At 41.5% G+C, this 20,869-nt stretch overlaps 1 protein-coding gene across 2 annotated transcripts; it reads right to left on the bottom strand.

Annotated features, from left to right (window-relative positions):
- Positions 1–824: 824 nt before the first annotated feature.
- Positions 825–20,674, bottom strand: znf574 (zinc finger protein 574). Of its 2 annotated transcripts, none has more exons than XM_080039081.1 (10): positions 20,622–20,674; positions 18,311–18,471; positions 8,584–9,787; positions 8,270–8,484; positions 7,772–7,951; positions 7,379–7,473; positions 5,383–5,477; positions 3,671–3,819; positions 3,110–3,397; positions 825–1,874 (listed from the first exon to the last, which is right to left on the bottom strand). In XM_080039081.1, the coding sequence occupies exons 1-10, from the start codon at positions 20,632–20,634 to the stop codon at positions 1,275–1,277; spliced, it is 3,000 nt and encodes a 999-aa protein (XP_079895207.1). In that variant the 5' UTR covers positions 20,635–20,674; the 3' UTR covers positions 825–1,274. The 2 variants fall into 2 exon arrangements, with proteins under 2 accessions (XP_079895207.1, XP_079895208.1); XM_080039082.1 differs by lacking the exon at positions 20,622–20,674 and adding an exon at positions 18,625–18,938.
- Between the last annotated feature and the right edge of the window lie 195 nt (positions 20,675–20,869).

The raw sequence follows: 20,869 nt of genomic DNA, 5'->3' as shown, positions 1-20,869 counted from the left end.
CAGCAGGTATGATACACAGCATGCCAGCAAAATATCAGCTCTCAAGATTTGCTGGGAAGGAAAAAACAAAAAGTATTTATTGACTGGTTGCCTGTTGACTCTCTGAGAAGCAGCTTCATTTCTTTCACTGGATTCTTTTTTGCTCCTCAGGAGCCCTCGATTTCCTGATATGCTTCTCACTCTGCTGAATACTGCCATTTTCCCAATTTTGGCTCCCCGCACAATCATCAGCATTTCTCCTAACATGACATGAAAACAAACTAAGAGTGAGTGTCTCTGCGCGTGTGGTTTCAAACCTCCCTGTCAGCAACCACTGGATGGGAGACAGCCATAAACTGCGCTTTAGAAGCCTATAATGGGCTACTGCAGCGCTGGCAAAACTTATATCATATTATGCCTCTTCCCATTAAGACACAAATAGGATCATTATTTCTGATAACTATACAGAAAGTGCTGGATAATTTCATTGCACAACTTGCCACCGCATGATGTCTTGCCAAATTGCCATTATTATTGTATTTAATTACAGAACCAAACAAATCAATAACCTAATGTCCTACGGACATTAGCGTTGATCTATACACTCAATTCTACTTCATTCAACCTTCCACTAACATCATGGTGCGTGACAGCGAAACAGAGAAGTTTGAAAAGCTGTACACTGACTGGGTCTGTATTTCTCTCAGCAGAATACCTCATATTGTTTGTCAAAAGGCAGAAGTGGCAATTTATAGCAGGACCTATAAAGTCCATCCCATCTGACAGGGTGGGGGCAATGCCCTTCTGTCATCCACCTTATAAAATGATGGACGCTCACAAGTGTGAAAGCTGAAGCGTTTTATTATAAAGAAAGCAGAAGACATTTCATGGGCACACCACTGGTCTTCCCCAATAACTATGGGCTGTAAATACACGTCCGTATACAATGGAGGGCCAATTTTACAACCTGTTTTTCCATCCGTTTTTTAAGACTTATTTAAGCTACATTCTGTTCTGAGCGTTGCATCTGTGCTTCAGCATTTCATTTAATAGTTTAACACTGTTACACCAATGTTATTAAACTAAATCTCTGCTTGTATTACTACATAGGATGGGTGTTCAAACTGGCTTAGAAACCTATCAAACTATACATATAAGGTAATAACTGCATATCATTCAATGATCAATCTTTTCACTCTATATAAAATAAAATAATATAAAATAAAATAAAATAATAAAACTCCTCTAAACTCTCTACTGTGTTGCATTTAAGTAATATTTTTTCCAGTTGAACCTTATACTGTCTCCTCCACAATAAACTCAATAGCATGCTGCGGCGACTGGCTTGTTTCCACCATGGTGAACTCATTTCCATCCATGGTGATGGTGGGAACATTAATGCCCTGAGCTCCCAGAACGGAGTGGGGCAGGATGACGACCTGCGAGGCGCCCTCTATGCCACTGAGCTGCTCCGACGTCATCATGACCGTCTCAGTTCCTCCGTCACCCCCCTGCAGTACATAGATGGTCTGCACAGAGCCAGGCTCCATCTCTCCTGAGGCGGCCAGAGAAGACAGCACCTTGGCCCCCTCCAGCACCTTCTGGACGTGGGCATCTTCCAGTGTTTGTGCGTCCTGCTCTGCGGTCTCTGGGGGCAGGTCTCCGTGTAGACGGATGTGTTTATCCAGGTTGGAGCGAGAGCGGAAGGCGGCAGGGCAGTGGGAGCAGGGGTAGGGCTTCTCCCCGCTGTGGGTGCGAGCGTGCTCGGTGAGCCGGGCGGCAACGCTGAAGCTCTTGCCGCAAATCCAGCAGCAGAAAGGCCGCAGGCCGCTGTGGATGCGCTCGTGGTCTTGCAGGTGAGGCAGCTGACGGAAGCGCTTACCGCATGTGGCACACTGGTAGAGGGAAGGACGAAAATGGTGAAAAAAAAAAGAAGAATGCAAGAGGATGGTAAGAAGGTACAGTTATGTTCACAGCAGTGGCAGTGAACAACTCAACTGAAATGACTGTTTTCTGAGACCTCTTTTAGTTTTTTCCTGCAGGTGCAGAACTTATAGATGGGGTAGAGGAACAGGGTATTGGGGAAGACGGAGAGGGAAAGACATACAATGCAATAAAAACTACAAACTATTTATTTTCATTATTGATTAATCTGCCAACTATTTTCAAGAAATTCATCCATTCACTGTTTGCTGTATAAAAAAACATCATCAAACCGTTACAATTTTGCAAATAATTGCTACCGGTGATCTGAGAGTTCAACAGTTTCTAAATAAAGTAATCACTTTAACAATTCACAGTGGTACTTTCTCTGTCCCTCTTTAACATTTGTTCTGTGCTTGCAGACAAAACACTACAACCAGATCTGTGATTAAACCTGATGCACTACAAAATTATTAATTTGTTGTGCTTTGTTTTATTCTTGCTGGGGACACTCAAGACTGAAGCTGTTGTTAGCTTTGCAGTTTCAATATCTCTGAGGTGTAGGTGTACTTGAATAAAATGAGTGTTCCTGTTGAGTTTGCCTTCTATATACTGTGCAAAAAAGGAGTTCCTTCAGGATCGCACATACGATTATAATTGAAAAGCGTCCCCATAGCTGTCTGTGTGTTTGAGGACCAATGCTCCTCAATCAACAGCATGCCTGTTAGATATGGCTCAAAGCAAAGCCACAAACATTAAATCAAGTTCTACAGTGCCACGTGCTGTGATGGGCTTGGGTGGGTCCATAGTTGATGTCCTGCCTTGTCACCAGAGCACCAGAGAGAGAGAGAGAGAGGGATAGAGTCCCAGAATAGTAACAGGCACAGAGGGGAGCTGACAGGCCCTAACTCAGCCCTGCCATTAATCACAGGTACACAGGGAGGGAGGAAACACCCGCAGGACACACACTGCACAAATGGCCATGGTCCAGAAGCAGCAGAGAGATGGCCAGAGCCATGAACGGGTGTGACCATGGGGGGTCAGGCAAGGCTTGAAATCCAGGTGTTAAAAGGGTTTTTGGAAAGTCTTATATATAAATTACAAAATATGATTCAGCAGGCTGAAAGAAATTTACTTTTTATGCAAACACACACACACACACACACACACACACACACACACACACACACACACACACACTTCTTACCTCAAAGGGTCTCTCATCAGTATGTGTCCTCATATGAACACTAAAGGTGGAATTGTAGGCAAATTCCTTCAGGCAAATTTCACAGCGGAAGCGGGGTCGGTTTTTGGACTTGCTGTGCGATCCCTGGAAATGGGCCAGTACGTGCTCCTCCAGGGCACTGTTGGAGGTAAATCGACGCCGGCAAGGCCTGACTGGGCACTTGAGAGGCGTCTGGCCCGTGTGGGATAGCCGATGGAGGTCCAGGCCCTCCTGGGTCATGCAACGGTGGCCACATAGGTCACACTCAATCTGAGGGAGGAATGAAGAAAGATGGAGAAGAGAAAGAAGGGGACAAGGAATGAATGGAGAAATAACTGAGACATAACCACAACCTTTGTTAGATGTCGCGCCCCTTTCACTGCCCACCACATTTCCTTTCCGTCCGGATTGTTAGAGAAAAAATAGAAAGAAAAAGAGAGGGAATACATTGATAACAATATTAACACACATGGTCTGACCATGTGTGTCACCTGCTAGAACAATTTTTTTTTAATTATAATTTTTTATAATGCTGTTTCCAACCTGTCCTGTGCAGCGTCCGCGGCCCTGACCCCGTCCACGACCAGTGTTTTTATCCTCCTCTGTGGTAGGGCATCGCTGCATGTGGATTTCCAGCACTGACTGGTTGACAAACTGGGATGAACAGTGAAGACACGTCGCTGGCTGCTTGTCTGCAATGGAACAGTGTCAGGTTTCAGTCAGCTGGTCATGCTGCTCTTGTGCCATTCTAATATCTGATGGCATGGTGAGTGCTAGTGGTTCAAGCCAACAATCAAATGACGAATTGAGGGCTTGTGATGAGAGACAGCTCCCGAGATGCAGCCAGTTTCAGTGTCAACAAGGATGTGCCTTTCGTCAATGGTAACAGTCAATGGGAGTTTGGCAAAATAAATGTATGCCAGACGATAAGAAATGTGCTTTTTCTACAGCGACAAGTCTAAACGTCTGTAGTGAAAAAACTGCCTAGTGGTAAAATAATGGATAACTCAGTTGACAGTAAATGTATCAAACAACTTGAATTGTCAATGAATGTATTAGTTAAGTCGTTTATCAAGCAAAAATGCTTTATATAATAAGAAATTGCAATAGGCATTTTATTCATATTTGATGTATCATCCCGGTCACTGACAAATTAAATAATTAATTATTATTTGTAGTGCTGCAACTGAAATTTGTATTCATTACCAATTGATTTAGATGGTAACTCTTGAATAACATATCACAATTCACATAAGCCTATTTGACATCTTCGGGGTTCTTTTTTGTCCAACTAACTGTCCAAAACCTTAAAATGTTTCATTTAAAATGATTAAAGTAAAATAGAGAAAAGCAGCATATCCTCACAACTGAGAACCCAGAGCTAGCAAATGTTAGCATTTCTGCATGAAAATTGATGAAAAGGACTCAATTGTCAAAATTGCTGCAGATAAATTTTCTGTCAGTTGACTAATAAATTAATCAACTAATCAGTGCGGGTCTAATCAGCTGGTGCCCTAGTTGTGTTTTGGCAATACAAACACACTACTACACAATACAAACACTACATTTGTACTTGAAAAATCTGGCTGTGAAATCTCTGACACTGATGGTTCATCAGCATGTTCATAGGTCGTCACGCAGATTTCGTGCAATCTGCTAACCATCTGCACTGTTTATCAAAGTGGGGGCGACCCACCCTGCTCCCCTCTGGGACCCTCTAATTAAACTTTTAATAGGGACAATCTCAGCCTATGGCCCTGAACTGATCAATGGATCAATCTCTTCAATCATCTCTCTCAGAGGAGCCACATGCTTCTGACCCCCGCTGCACACAGACTCTTCAAGCATAGCTAATGAGGTTGACGTGTCGAACGTCCCCAATTCATTTACCTACCACCTACCTCAACTCCACACGGGACGCAAATCAATGGGAAGTCATTGACCTAATGTATCGGAGGAACAATGGCCACAAAACATGGAAGTACTGTTTGTTTGTAAATAAACCAGGCCACCCACGCAGGCCCGTAGGCACATTTATCATCTATCCTCTTTGCGCTCAATCAATATTTATTTACTGTATGCTGTACCAATGCGAACATATATAATTGTTTTCCATTACAGGCATACACAGAGGCTTGCAACTGATTTCGGACTCTGTTCCCCACATTTGTGGTCTAATCTTTCTCATGGCATAAGGATTTGACATACGTGACTTTTATCTACAGTATATGCCAGGCTGAGCCCTGAAACCTCACCTTGGTGAGTGAGCGAGTGCAGGTCGAGGTCTTTCCTGCGTTTGAAGGCTTCTCCACATTCTTCGCAAGGGAATGGATGGCTGGTGTGCAGAAGTCTACACACACACACACACACACACACACACACACACACAAACACACAGTCATGCAAGTGTGTTTAGTATATTACGTTTTTCCAGTTTCAAACTTGTTTTACCAGAAAAAAAGATTAACATGGACACAATTCCAGATAGAGAAATAGGGCAAATATGCCTTACAGGTACAGGAAATAGCCATTAAAACAATTACATTAAATAATTATGTGTAAATTCAAAGTGTTAAGTTTTATAAAAATGGTAATACAAAGGGTAGAAAAAGAGTAATGTCTTGGTTTTAAGCTGCCACCTTATATGTGACTCCAAAGGATTACCGCAAGTATGTGCTTAGCTGTGCTTCAGGTTAAATAGGGGGTATTAGCTGAGTGTATAACGGCTTGAGATAAAAGAACGGCAATAAACTACGAGGAGTCAAAGTTAGGAAATGAAAGACTATATTTATCTATTGCATAACGTGATGCTGGATCTATCCTTAGGGGAGGAGAGAAGGATCAATTCACCTAATGCTGCATCAGGCCGGCTTTCAAAGCAAAATACTGCTTTCTTTGGGCAGCTTTTTGTAATCAGAACAAACAGAGATGATGGTGAAGTTTAGGAGAGATAATGCTCCTCTAAATATTGTATGCACACAATTATATGTATTATGTATACCGTAGGTCAATTGCTTAAGGCAATGGTGCAGCAAAAGTACTTAACCATACAAGTCACTTAAAGTAAAGCAGGAGAAGATGTGCAGGGACCTCTCAAGTCCTGCCTAAGAGGCCAGGCTGTACCCTTTTAATAGATGATAGAAATCAATATTTCAGGGACAGCTGACCCTGAGGCCGCTAGGAGAATTTAAATTTGAGTCAGGGTCACCTCTTCTCCCAACCAGATTTTCCTTAATAGGCAGGGGTGACGCTGTATTCTACACGTGGGTTTGCACTGACTAGTTAGGATGATACATTGACTGATGGATTCGTAAATTGACAGAAATTAATCAGCAAGAATCACTGAATCCAAGCTATTTATTTTTTTAAATATATTTTTTGGGCAGTTTTATGCTTTATTGATAGTGCAGAGAGACAGAGGTGAAGGGGGGGGGGGACCCTACCAACTGAGCTAAGGGCGCCCCTTCAAGGTATTTTTTAACAGAAGTGTCAAATGTTTTCTGGTTCCATTGATGTTGCTTTTTATTATCTTCTATGATACGAAACTGAATATTTCTGTTTAGCTGGCTTTAGCAGACTTCATCTGTGAGTTGCAGTTGAAAAGTCTGGAAAGCTTGTAACTGGACTGTGGGCTCTATAGAACCCATGATTTAAAATGAAGCGCTGATGTTAAAGTGCAGACTGCAAGACTTAATTTTACAGTGTTCTCCTCCACATCTAGAACATTGTCCTTCTGGCAAAAATATTGTACAATGTACACACAGCAGAGCAAAGTCAGGGCTTTAACCTTATAGACACTGTTATATTTCACATTCAATGTAGGACCCAGCTCTTCCCCCAGTCCTGGGTTTTTATCGTTATCATCTTAATTTTCTGCGCCTCTGTCTGTCAATCATATGCGGCTCAAGGGTACACAGACATCTCAGTCAGTGTGTTCGCTACACAGCTTAAAGGTCTTGCTCAGTAGTTGGACACGGCTCAGCTACTGCGGCTCCTGGCGAAAAGGGGGGTTGGGGGTTATCTTAATCCTGCCCCTGGGTTCTGTTTAAAACCATGATTCTAAAAGGTATTTATGCAATAACCTTGGTTAAAAAGTATTACCAATGTCTGGTCTAAATGGAAATGCAGAAATGTACAGCTGGTTGGTGTTGAATATATTGTTTAGTATGTAATGTATGGTAAATTGTGAGATTTGTTGTAATCATGTCCAGATACTCTACTGCCAGTAAAAAAAAACAGTTGTGTAATTACTTGTGATGGTTGAGCTGATCCTCAGTGTTGAACCGAGATGGGCAGTTAGGACAAGAGAAGAGATGAGCAGCTCCCTCATTGTCCAAAGTACACACCTGGATTAAGGCAAACAGTCAAGGTAAAAAAAAATTTAAGGACAGCAAGTTTTCTAGCAAAAATATAATTTATTCTTAGTTTTTTTTTTTTAAGTATCTAAAATTTCAAAAGTATTAGGCCAACTGATAACTGGCTGCTGTCATCCAAGATAATCTCTCCAGAATAATTTTCACATAACAGATGTTGTTTAACATGATAAATTCAAGGCAGCTTTTAATTTTGTAAATGTAATAAACTGTATGACATTTAAGAATTTAAATTTGCACTGCAAGAAAAAGAAAAAAGTAGGCACCATACCGGTTTGCGTCCACGTTTGCGCCGCGGCAGTGTTGAAGTGTGAATGCGTTGGTGCCTTTTCAGGGTGGCTGCCTGGGAGAAGTTTTTGCCACAAACGTTGCAGCTGAACGGCCTATTGCCTGTGTGACTCATGCTGTGGCGCAGCAGGCTCTGGGAGTTGGTGAAGGACTTTGAGCACACCTTCACAACAACGACAAACAGGATATATGACACAGCGTTATTTACAACAGTATTAATTAACTCTTGTAAGGGAATACATTAAGTATGTAAATGGCTGATTGTAATGTTCATATTAATATTTTCAAAACAATTTTACATTGTGCAAACACAGAAACTGTCGAGTATGAGGTTGGAGGTTCAAATGATGTCTGCCTCAAACCCATTCAACTTTTAAAGCATAATAATATCAACTTGACAAAGTCAGTTGCATGCAAAAAAATAGAAACATTTGGAAATAATCCCTCCCAAGAAAGCACAAATCTTGATTTGAAAAGGCACCTTGCAGGTAAAGAGCTTTTCCCCTGTGTGGCTGTAGACATGGGTGCGGAGGAAGATGCGTCTGGTGAAGGTTTTGCCACAGTAAGGACAAACATGGGGTAGTGGTGTGCGGGCCCAGTCCTGCAGCAGCTTGGCAGGAGGAGGGTGGTTGGTGTTATCCGAGTCTGCTGCAGTGCTGCCCTCCAATTCCTCTTTGATGCCTGAACCCTTGTTCCCTGACAACACAAAAAAAATGTTCATTAGGGACCCAAAAAATCTTGCAACAAATGTCTACTCTTTTCCCAAATGGGCTTTAAATTGTTATTATCGCTTACCTCTGAGGGCACTGCTTCCGCTCAGTATCCTAAAAGAGGGCCTACTTCTCTTAGAAAGTGGTGAACTAGATTCACTAGCAGAGGCAGGCGGGGAAAGCAGCCGCTTTGAACTCTGTGTGGTATCCTGAGGTGTAGCATTGGCTATTTCTTCGCCAGTTTCAGCTCCATCCGCTACCTCCGTCCCCGATGTGAAGCGGTGCAGCCGACGATGGTACAGGTACTCGGTGGTGTTCATGAAGCCCTTGCCACAGTAGGGGCAACTGTGTACGGGATCCTTCAGGTCGTGCTCCTGCGTACGATGGGTGACCAGGCCTCCCTCATCGCTGAAGCTCTGCCCACACTGGTTGCACATGTACAACTCGGGATGTGTGAAACTGGAGGTGACACTAGCGGTGGAGAGAGTGGCCTCCTGTCCCTGCTCATCAGTCTCATTGTTCTGAGTAGACACTTCCTCTGATGTCTCCCCAGGGACCACTACAACCTGAACCTCACCCAACTGTCTGTGTTGCTTGCGGTGGTAGAGAAAAAGGGTGGTGTTGAGAAAGCTTTCCCCACACACGGAGCAGCGGTGCAGAGCTTCCTCAAAGCCGTGTTGGGTCTTGCGATGGGCCACTAGTTCAGACACAAGGCCGAAGCATGAGCCGCAATCCACGCACAGGAGCACTGGTTCGGGCTTTGGCTTTTTGTTTGCCGCTCGCCTCCTGTAAGACGAATCCTCTAGATTAGAGGTTGAAGCTGCTGCCACCTCAGTAACAACAGGACCACAGCTCTGAGCTGAAGAGGTATCTGCATGTTGCTGAGTCTCTTCCTCTGCTAGCGGTTCCTCTACTGGTTCTGACTTAGGAGGTTGGCTAGTTTCACTCTGCACGACAGAAGAATCTTCTGAATGTAAAGTTGGATTTTCGCTTGTAGGTGAAGCGACCTCTGGCTCAGGTTGTGATTCAGGTTGTGAATCTGGTTGTGTATTGCTCCGAGAAGCAGCCTGCTGCTGACATGCCTCTCCTTTACGGTGTTGCTGCCAAAGGTCCAGGCTCTTAAAAAGCTCATCACAGTCCCCGCACTGGTAAAGGATCCTGGGCTGGTCTGTTGTCAAATTTTCACTGGCTGCAGCCTCTTTGATTGCATTCTGAATAGGTTGCACGTAGGAAAGTCCTTCTTGGATCTGGATCTGTGCAACTGTACTTGGTGTATTTATTACCTGTTGCTGCAAAGACATGTGAGGAAAGAGATCAAAAGAAATCAGAGATTATCCTCAATGTTTCACTTGTTCCGTATCTTTCTCTGTAGGCCTACAAAGGAAAAGACTCCTTGTTACTACAGCTGCTACTATTACACAAAGCTGTTTCAGGAAAATTCAAACTGCAGTGTTTCAATTATATTTTATTCTTTCTGGCAGATGAGGGATAATAATTCAGTGTTGGGGTTCTGAGGTCAATTAGAGCAGCATGTGCTTAGAGCCAAGGTTCCTCTGAGAGCTCCAGACAGCCAAGATAAGGCTACAGCCTGGCCGATAACTATCAAAGGCCCTTCAGGGTTGAAAAGGTCACACCGCAGGGTTTTACATTTGCTCCCTCAATCTATTCGAATAGCAAAAAATAGAACATCAAGGTTGAGGTTAAAGACGTCTGAAAGGGCCTCAATCATGGCAGTTCACTATGCCTCACATAATTATATATGCTTTTATTTTAGCATTGTGGTGTGTGAAGACAGGAGACCACCACCAGATGTGGTCTGGCTGATTCATTAGCATTCTGATTGCATTTTCTTAGTATTAGCATTTCTCCTCATACAAATACAGATTGCACATATCAGTTGCGAATGAATTGGTGGACTGTAATCTATATTATATATATATATATATATATATATATATATATATATATATATATATATATATATATATATATATATATATATATATATATATATATATATATATATAACACTATATATACAGTATACATATGTATGAATAAAAATCTCTATTATAATTTGGCAAAATGAATAGTACTCGTTTAGTATTTTCATAAATGTTACAGGTGAGGAAAAAGTACTTTCAGCTACAGTAAGGCAAATTTATTGAGAACCATAGAGAAAATCCTTAATTTCATGACAAAAAAAGGACATAAGTTTATTATGGCCGTACAGATTGTAACTTTGTTAGCTCGAAAGCCTGGTTCGACCAACTGCTTTGGTCTACATCACTCAAGCCTGCAATGGAGCAGAAAGCCAGGATTAGTCCAAATCAAAATTGATGTTTTACACTAAGGGAGTATAAAGACTTTTTTTTAAATCTTTTGTACTACAGCTTTACATAATGGAGGACCTATGCTTTGATTGCACAAATAATGATTTATTTTGACAATCACACCAGGACATTGCCTGGTCTTGAGGACCCTACTTCTGGGAAAAGCAAAATCCCTGTACATGCACTGTTATCCATCAATGCTATTGTAATTTTACAAATCAAGGCCAGTAAAAAGACACAACTTTTCTATAGCCACATCACAGATATACCACTAAAGAAAAAACTAAGAAAAAACATCAGCCAGTCAGTGGTGCTACACTGAAGATAAGGTCATTAAAAAGAAAATTATATCAATAGGAAGAATTAATGAAAAATAAATCTTGTTTATCCATTCAAATTAACAGTCATGTCGTATTCTCACTCAAAACTACTCCCTAGCGGTCTCATGTGAGAACAAGGGCTGTTATAAAAGGCTTACATATTTATATCAAACAGTGATAGTGTTTCTTATGATGATGAGTAGACTGGCCTTTACAATACGATACAGTATAAGGCTTCATACAGTCAAAGTTAAAATGAAGGCTATGCAGACAAAGATAAATTAGCTTTGGCTTTCTACTTCATGAACTTCAAAGAAAACAAAACAGTACAAAGAAAATTTGTGTAAAATTCTGATCATTTTGAGATAGAGATTTTGAAATGAGCAAGTGTAAACGGGTATGTTGCTACAGTGGGCCCCCTTTAGTTAATGTACATGTCAGTTTACAGAGCCTATAGGCTGTGTCTTAACAAAAAATGTTTCAGTGCACACACAGTACGGACAGGTGTAAGGCTTCGGGGGGGGGAGTTTGGGACACAGGTGCGGACCAAGGGGTTTCTAAAAGTTATCCCCGGAGGGATAACCACTAAATCGCAACACGACACTGGGAGGGGGGAGAAAACAAAAAGCACAAAGTTGTGCAGGGCCACACAGGCTACCTTTTAATATTGAAAACTAAAACACGAACAAAACCACCACTGCCAAGCAGCTGAATGGACACACAGGGAGCACTCAGAGACAACCTCTCACTACCTCTTAAGGTGAGATAATGAGCAGCACAAAGCACTGGGATCTCAGGGCATATATCATCTCCTCACACCTGGGTCCAATCAGCCAATCAGTGCCACACACCAGATTGCAGTGAGGGAATCAGTCACCATTCTCACGGAGAACCTTCCATTTCCTCACAACAGGGGTGGGAAAAATAATCGATTTTCCGATTAATCGCGATTCTCTCTCGAACGATTCCGAATCGATTCATAAAAGTTAATAATCGATTTATAAAAAATAATAATAAATAAAAATAAAAATAATGTTTACTAGTATTTAATATTAGTATTTCCTGCGCCACTGCGCATGCACACTACACAAGTGCGAGTTGTTAAAAGTGGCGACAAAAGGGCTGAGAGCAGCAAACCCATATGACCTGCACTGGCTTTGTGTCTGTTTACGTTTTTGTATGAGAGCTGAATTCCAAGCCATACTTTTTGCACAATGTGTTGAAATGACATAGAAAATAATAGAATAGAAATCCTATAGAAACATGATTTACAAGAGTAGAAAGAAAATTAAACTGAATCGGTTTAGTTTTTACATACTTCCATATTGTGTTGAAAGCTGCATTGATTATTGTACTGGTCATAGAAAGTCATATTTGTGACAAGAAAAGCTTTTTCTCTAATACAATATTAGAGAAGTTAATTCATCTGTTGATTGTCTTTAATGATCATCACAAAAGTAGGAAGTGATTAGCAAACTCTGAGTAGCAAACTCAGATGTGTATATAAATATATTTTTGAAAATCACACATGGGTATGTACGTAAAAAAAAAATTGCATCGAGAATCGATTTTGAATCGAATCGTTGACCTCGGAATCGGAATTGGATCGAATCGTGAGGTGCCAAGAGATTCCCACCCCTAGTAGCAGATCATGTCCAGTTATTCACTGATTTTGACAAAAAGTGTTTTGATAACATGCATTCCCCAGAATTGTGACACCTTCACTTCTCTGATGATTGATGTATGCACATCGACCAAGCTGGAAGCCGCAGACAAGAGCGTTAATGCCCAAAGTAACAGTATCAAGGGCCAAGGTTTGGGATTTCTGTGACAAATGCCACATAACATACACAGAGACTATGATCATTTAACTCATGAAATGCTAAAATGCTCGCAATAAACCGTCTTTTGGCAAAGTGAAGGCAAGGATGCCATAAGGTACCCAGGTTTTATAATGTTTCTCCAGCTGTTTCATCAATGAGAGACGGCCTTTGTGGGAGATCCATCAGGAGAAAGTATGGCTGACTGATGCATCTCTCATGCTCCTCTTCCTGCTGGTGTAGCAATTTGTCTTTCATGACTGTCACTGTGCTTTATGGACGTGTGTTGAAGACTGTAAGGATGGAAGTCTGGGCACAAGCTCAGACAGCCATGCCCTAATGCTAAAGAAGGGCCAATGACTTCTTTTAACCCCAAAGGCTGTCTGAAGCTGTCATGGGAATGACACAAAAAAAGTGCCAGTCGCACCAAGACTCTAAGCTCAGTATTTTAAAGTTAAACAGAATAACTCAACCCATTATACGACTTTCAAACTTTGCAATTCAAATAGCTCCTTTGTAGAACTGAATTAAAGAGCTCAGCATTTTTTCATGAAATTCATCCCCAAAGAATATATTCCAAACAGGACACATCATTTAAGAAATAATGCATGAAATGCACAAGTCCACAAAGGCCTCTCAAATCCACTATGAGCCAATACAATAATACATAGAAATTTACATACAGAAGCATACAATTGGTACACAGATGGAAAACAAATGGCTCATTTTTATTGGAGCATGAGGAACACTCTGGTGATTCAGCCAGCCTTGTCGGATACCATGTAAATATGGCATCCTGGACCTTGATCTGGCCTGCAACCTGCATCATGTCATTCCCTTCTGCTCCCAATCTTTCCTGTTTTCTTTCACTGTAAAAATAATTCAACATTTACCATGTTGCTATTCTACTGCATCATAGTGGTGTGCACGTGAACTTGTGTACACGTGAAACCGGGTCGTAAATCATAACCGTTTAGGAAAAATCAATAAACTAAAACTTTTTTTCTTTTAATTTTTTTTAAATAAGGTTTTGAAAATGATTTCAATATGTTTAGGAGACACGCATTCAGTCATTTCACATCACAAATAACACAAAGTATTTGGGGATGATAAAAACTAGTCAGCAGAACCTGTCTGTCCCTGTGTGTGTGTGTGTGTGTGTGTGTGTGTGTGTGTGTGTGTGTGTGTGTGTGTGTGTGTGTGTGTGTGTGTGTGTGTGTGTGTGTGTGAGCCAGCACCTCAGACACGCCACAGACATGCGAGCACACAGATACACATACGGGGAGTCGCTTAGGAAGACTGATATTCTACACCATGTATTCAGACTACTCCCTCAGTTCATTCACTCACTCTTCCCGGCCCGTTTAAAGTGCCGTGGGCGTCCCCTCTATTAGCTTTAACCTATCACATTCATCCCGGCCTCGGGGAGCCAATTACTTTGGTTCTGACAAAAGTTTAATATTGTCTTCTCTCTGCTGTCAGTTGTCATTCCAGCTTTCGATGCATCCCTCCTCCACCCCATCCTCCTCCCATCATCATCATCATCATCCAGACCTTCAGCTTTCCACCACCACAAGTGTCTAGGCTCCATCGGGGGGTATTCTGCACAGCCCATGGCTTCACTAACCTCCTGCAGATGATTTCACGATGGGACCTTTCTGACTTTTGCACATTCAATCAAATCAATGCACATTCTTTAAACCTCTGGTTCATTAAGGATGTATTCACACTGGGAAAGTCCGCTAGTTCACTTGCTTTGGTCCAGACCAAATAGAATTTAGATTGTTTTTGTTTGGTGTGGTCCACTTTCATACTGCCCCTTTTGCAAGTGAACCAGCACTACGAAGCAAAACCACATGTGATCTGAGGTCATTCATTCATTGGACAAACATTCTGGGGTGGAGAGAAGTACCGGTAGGAAGCACAAAGTGAAAACTGCGAAATATACAGTATAATTGATATAATATGTGGTTAGATATAATAAATAAATAGGCCTACATCTAGCCTATAAATAAAGAAGAAAAACATCTAATTATTGTTGTTTCATATGGTTATAATATGTAGGCCTGTGTCAATGCCACGTTATTAAACATCTTTGTTACTGTATTTTTGCTGCTGGACGTGCGGCCCGCGAGAAGAATAGTTGTGTGTCAGCTGGGTTAACATGGGAAACAAAAAAAAACACAAACTTCAATCAAAGCGCAGCGTGAACCTGTTGGCACTGTGCGGGAGACGCTCCCCTCTCCTTCATCTGATGGCTGAACACATCAGCATGTTTACGCGTCCTCTATCAATTGTAACATATTCGCTCGGGGCTCCCGATCAAACCACAACTAACCTTCCAAACAATGGCGACAACAACACTTTACCATAATGTGAAGCTGACGGCGATTTATTAAAACAGGAAAGAAAGAGAAGGCACAGTGCTTCCTGCAATTAGGTTGAGTCCGGACAAATTCACACAGCAAACGAACTGCAGCAGAGTGCGTTTGGAAGCGCACTGAGACCATCTCTTCAAATGGGTCTCGGTGCGCTTGTTTGGTCCGCCCTTGAGTGCGATTGCTGTATTCACACCTGCCTGAAAGATGCGCACTGAAAGCGGAAGTGCACCTGAGATCGTTTCAACCGAACTTAACAAGGCAGGTGTGAATACACTCTTAGTCTCTCCAGATTGAACTGCATCATATAACTTAAAACAACCTCTCCAGTAAGCAGGCATATACACTCAACAAAAATATAAACGCAACACTTTTGTTTTTGCTCCCATTTTTCATGAGATGGACTTAAAGATCTAAAATTCATTCCAGATACACAATTGTACCATCTCTCTCAAACATTGTTCACAAATCTGTCTAAATGTGTGATAGTGAGCACTTCTGCTTTAGTGAGATAATCCATCCCACCTCACAGGTGTGCCACATCAAGATGCTGATCTGACATCATGATTAGTGCACAGGTGTGCCTTAGACTGTCCACAATAAAAGGCCACTCTGAAATGTGCATTTTTTGCTTTATTGGGGGTCTGGGGACTCAGAACCAGTCAGTATCTGGTGTGACCACCATTTGCCTCATGCAGTGCAACACATCTTCTTCGCATAGAGTTTATCAGATTGTCAATTGTGGCCTGTGGAATGTTGGTCCACTCCTCTTCAATGGCTGTGCGAAGCTGCTGGAGACGGCTTATGGTGGAGAAATGAACATTCAATGCACGAGCAACAGATCTGGTTGACATTCCTGCTGTCAGCATGCCAATTGCACGCTCCCTCAATGCTTGTGGCATCTGTGGCATTTTGCTGTGAGACAAAACTGCACATTTCAGGGTGGCCTTTTATTGTGGACAGTCTAAGGCACACCTGTGCACTAATCATGATGTCAGATCAGCATCTTGATGTGGCACACCTGTGAGGTGGGATGGATTATCTCAGCAAAGCAGAAGTGCTCACTATCACACATTTAGACAGATTTGTGAACAATGTTTGAGAGAGATGGTACAATTGTGTATCTGGAATGAATTTTAGATCTTTAAGTCCATCTCATGAAAAATGGGAGCAAAAACAAAAGTGTTGCGTTTATATTTTTGTTGAGTGTATGTTCTGACCTATAAGCCAACACTTTTAGAACAGAGCCCAATCATCAACTGATATGTATGAAAAATTACAGATCATAGTTTATTCAAAATATAAAACATGCACTGTCACATAAAACGAAGTATAAAGCCTGATTGAAAAGTCCAACTGCCCTTAATCCAGAATCAATCCACTTTTATCAAATTTTTGCACATTACACCCGTTTGTCTCAATAGTGACTCATTACTCTGATAAACAACGTGCTAATGTATTATTCTGACTTCATGCTACACATAATGCAGTTCCAGGTAGTACTCAAGTACTTAGCTGCTAAATCTGCAGGCCTTACTACACCCCATTGCCCATTTAATATGGTATAATTGAGAGATCTTAAAGATGTACCTGTGCAAAGACTAAGTGACTGATATTTATCTCGGATAAGTTTAGCAAGATAATGTATGCAAGAAATACATTTTTCAGTGGGGACTTCTGGCCAACACATGATAGGTCATGTCAAAATCTCCACATCTACTGAACACTTAAAAATTTAAAATGTATGGTTTATACCTCATAAATGAAGCCAAGGAGGCAAACTAATTCTCGAGTCATGACGTTACATGTACACAAAACGTGAGAGTATCTGACTTAATTTGAGACGGATTCTCCTAAGGCTGTTTATTCTGTTTGTATTTATGGCTGTAACAATGTGTACATTTTGCCCTCTGGTCTTTACACTGGCTTCCAGTCACTCAAAGAATTGATTTCAAAATACTGATGTTGGTTTATAAAGCACTAAATGGTTTAGGGCCAAAATACATTACTGATATGCTGATACGTTATGAACCGTCCAGAGCCCTTAGGTCGTCTGGGACAGGTCTACTTACAGTCCTTAGAGTTAGGACTAAACAAGGAGAAGCAGCTTTTAGTCATTATGCACCAAATCTCTGGAACAAACTCCCAGAGAACTTGAGGTCTGCTGCAACTCTCAGTTCTTTTAAATCGAGTCTGAAGACTTTTTTGTTTCCATTTTAACCTGCAATTTTCATTTTATTTGCTTCTTTTATTTGCTTTTAAATCGAGTTTTAATTTTAAATTTTTTTTTGCTTCTTTTATTTGTTTTTAAATGTTTTATAATGTGTTTTATGTATTCTAATCTTGCCCCTGTAAAGCACTTTGAGTGGCCTTGTGTCTGAATTGTGCTATATAAATAAACTTGCCTTGCCTTGCCTTGCCTCTGTGCTAGGTTTCTCTTAAAAAGGGGATTTCAAGCTCAACAAGACTTTTACCTGGTTAAACAAAACAAAAGAAATTATGGAAAAACGGTGCACCTAGCAAAAACTAATGTAGTCTAGGACAACACTCCTGCAAAAAATCCTGCTTCATGAAGGTCATTATGTTCAGTCATTATCTGCTGCTGAACTCTTTTACAGTTGCCCCTACAATCAAATACAAGATTAAATGATACATAAATTAGATAAAATAACACAGCAACACCTTTAAATTGCATAATTTAAAAAACACAACGTTATGTGCTCTGATCAAAGTCTCTTACTATGTGATCAGAAGCAGAGCCTTGACAATTTATTGCTAAAGTTATACTTGTGATTCTCCAGATTTGATTTCGGAAGCTTTAATGCAAGCCCTGCTGGTCATGTCAGGCCGCACCGTCACAGTGTGTTATTCTGTTCTATTCCCAGCTAAACTCTCGACCTTGCAGCACTCATACAGATACATGATGAAAGGGGGATAATTGTTGACTGTGCCAGAATTTACCCGAGTCTGTAGCACTGGAACAGCGACAGGTGTGGTTTCAGATGTTTCAGCCGGCTGTTCATCCTCAGCAGTGCACGTCAGCTGATGCTCCAGCACTTCTTCTAGAGTGTTAAACTCCTGGTAGCAGGGGAAGCACATGTACACGGACGCACTCTCCATGGCTGCCAGGGGAGTAGAAATCAAAAACATTTCATAAGAAATTCAGCAATGCAAAACTGATGTAGATAAAAAGTGAAACAGTTCACAAAACTCAGCATGCTCAGAATATGAAACTGATAACACAACATGAGCTTTGTGCAGATGACTATACCCACCAGTGCATTACATTTGAAGTTAGGTTGTGAACATTGCCCTCTCCTGATGAAAAGATGTCCCTGCATATATTATCAAGACTTGGGCACAAGTGCCAGGAGGCTAACTCTGGGGTTGCCAAGATGACTCACCATGCGCTGCCTGAGCCTTGGCTAATTGTTATTTTGACCATGCAGGTTGCTGCTCAGGTGGCGACCTTGCCAAGTCTTTCTCTCCGTCTCTGCCATATCATGGGCTGCGTCGACATTTAGCTCCAACATAAATTAGATATGTACTGTAATTGGACCCACTGGAAGCCCAGTCTAGCTCACGCTGTTTCTGAATGTAACTATAATCAAAACACAAAGCTCGGAACACACACTGGATACTAATCAGACCTCATACGGCACAGGCAAAGCTCTTCTTTGAAAAAATAACCCACTGAAAAAAATCATCAATACATCCATATGACGCACCTTCTAGTTGATCATTTTAATTGGCAGACAAGGCTAAAACTTCAGGGATAAGACTGGCAACATATATTTTTGTTATTATGGACAAATCCAATGATGTGAGTCTATCTCTAAACGATTTCCAATTTCTCCAGCCTGTCTGTGATGAACAGCCATAAGCTCATTTGTCCCTACTGAAAATCCAAATCTCCTAAAAATGGGTGACAATTATAAATATTACATTTTTGGGCAAGTCGTCTTACGCAAAACAAGTAATTTCCTAAAAGAGATGTGCATTTTAGGTTTTAGCAAGTCACTGAAACAGAAATAAATGGCGTGGAGACTAATCTTAGCTGCTGATTTGGTGATGTAGTGTATACAACAACAGGAAGGTGTACCGTATCTGCCGGATCAACTTGTAAAAACTGCAGTAACCACAATCGTTGGTGATGTAGTAAGATGTCATTCAGTGCAACAGCGTGGCTCATTGAACAGTTTTTGGAGGACAACGGAGGCCTGTGACAGTGTAATAAGCTTTATATGGCATTTGCTTCACAGGCAACACTTATTAGAGGACTGATCAAGTCACTGTTCGTTTGGTTTTTAAAGAAAGAAAACAATAAATAACACAAATATAACGCCCCACTGTCCCCTGCTAGGGGAAAGTCTAGGGCCTCATCTGTTAGAAACAATACTGTCATAACAGACTGTCAAATAAAAAGGACATGACTGCCTGCTACACCCATTGCCTGAATATAACCTCAGTCTGGCAGTTACGTTGCAGGATTAAATGTGAAGTGGTCTGCATCTTTTATTTTTTTACCGTCTTTATGAGTGACCCAGGTGTACACAGGTTTTAAAGACATCAATGTTGTCAAATGGCATGCACTGTGGATGATGACCTAACGCTAGCCTCGGAGTGTATACTGCTTGGACGATGTCAGTCCAATATCGACTCAAAATGGGACACAGAAGATAAAAACTATTAAGAAGAAGAATAAAGTATATTCTTTCATGCAGTTGCGTGCTTATACCATTACTCCTGTTAGCTTATTTGAGTGTTTTGCTGGGAGTCTGACCTGAGCTAGCTCCATGGCTAGTCAATGCTAATGGCTAACCAACTAGCTGGCAAAGCAAGCTGTAGTATTATCTCTGAACAGTGCTGTGTTGTAACATGCAACGATGGCCATCTTTCCAGTAGCACAGCTAACGTGTCACTGTCGTGCATGCTTGCTATTTAGCTAGCTTTTGGTTGCTAATAAAACAACTGGCCAAATCACGCGTACATAGCTAGCGGTCGTCGAAACTAAACTACCTGGCGACTAAACCCCTTTACCACTTGGACCAGTGGTGCTTACTTTCTAGTACCAAGGAGAAGAAGAAGAAAAATAGTGAAGAAGGAGGGCGGGATATGCTTCTTCGGTGGTATAATGGCGGCGACGGACTTAAAGTTAACATTAGCTGTCTCCCCCCGTCGAAATCCTCCATACATTAATGTCACTGTACAGTGTGTCACCGAAAAAGAAGCATTCATGTTAAATAAGTACAATTTATTCAATATAACTCACCGTCCTCAGACATTATCGGTTGAGGTAATAGGACAACTTCAGTTTTTTTTCTGTATGTTACAAGGCTCGCCCTGATTGGATGTTTCGGTCACTTCGTGCACCAATAGGGTTCGACCACACATCGCACCAAGCAGTTTGTAGTCCAAAAGCGCGGCAGCAGCTGTGCTGCTCCAGCTTTCTATGTCCATGGCTGCTGCAAGGAGCAGGGCCAGCAGTGTCATATGGTCCATATTTATAGCTTACTGCTA

Source organism: Ammodytes marinus, assembly GCF_949987685.1.
Source record: "Ammodytes marinus genome assembly, chromosome: 13".
Taxonomy (NCBI): domain Eukaryota; kingdom Metazoa; phylum Chordata; class Actinopteri; order Uranoscopiformes; family Ammodytidae; genus Ammodytes; species Ammodytes marinus.
This window is presented reverse-complemented; position numbering and strand designations above follow the sequence as displayed.

Coding starts and splice junctions, on each gene's coding strand:
- znf574 (XM_080039081.1), bottom strand. Junction 7,952..8,269: donor AAAAGCTCTTTACCTGCAAG/GTGCCTTTTCAA, acceptor GTTGTTGTGAAG/GTGTGCTCAAAGTCCTTCAC. Junction 3,398..3,670: donor GCGGACGCTGCACAGGACAG/GTTGGAAACAGC, acceptor TTCCTCCCTCAG/ATTGAGTGTGACCTATGTGG.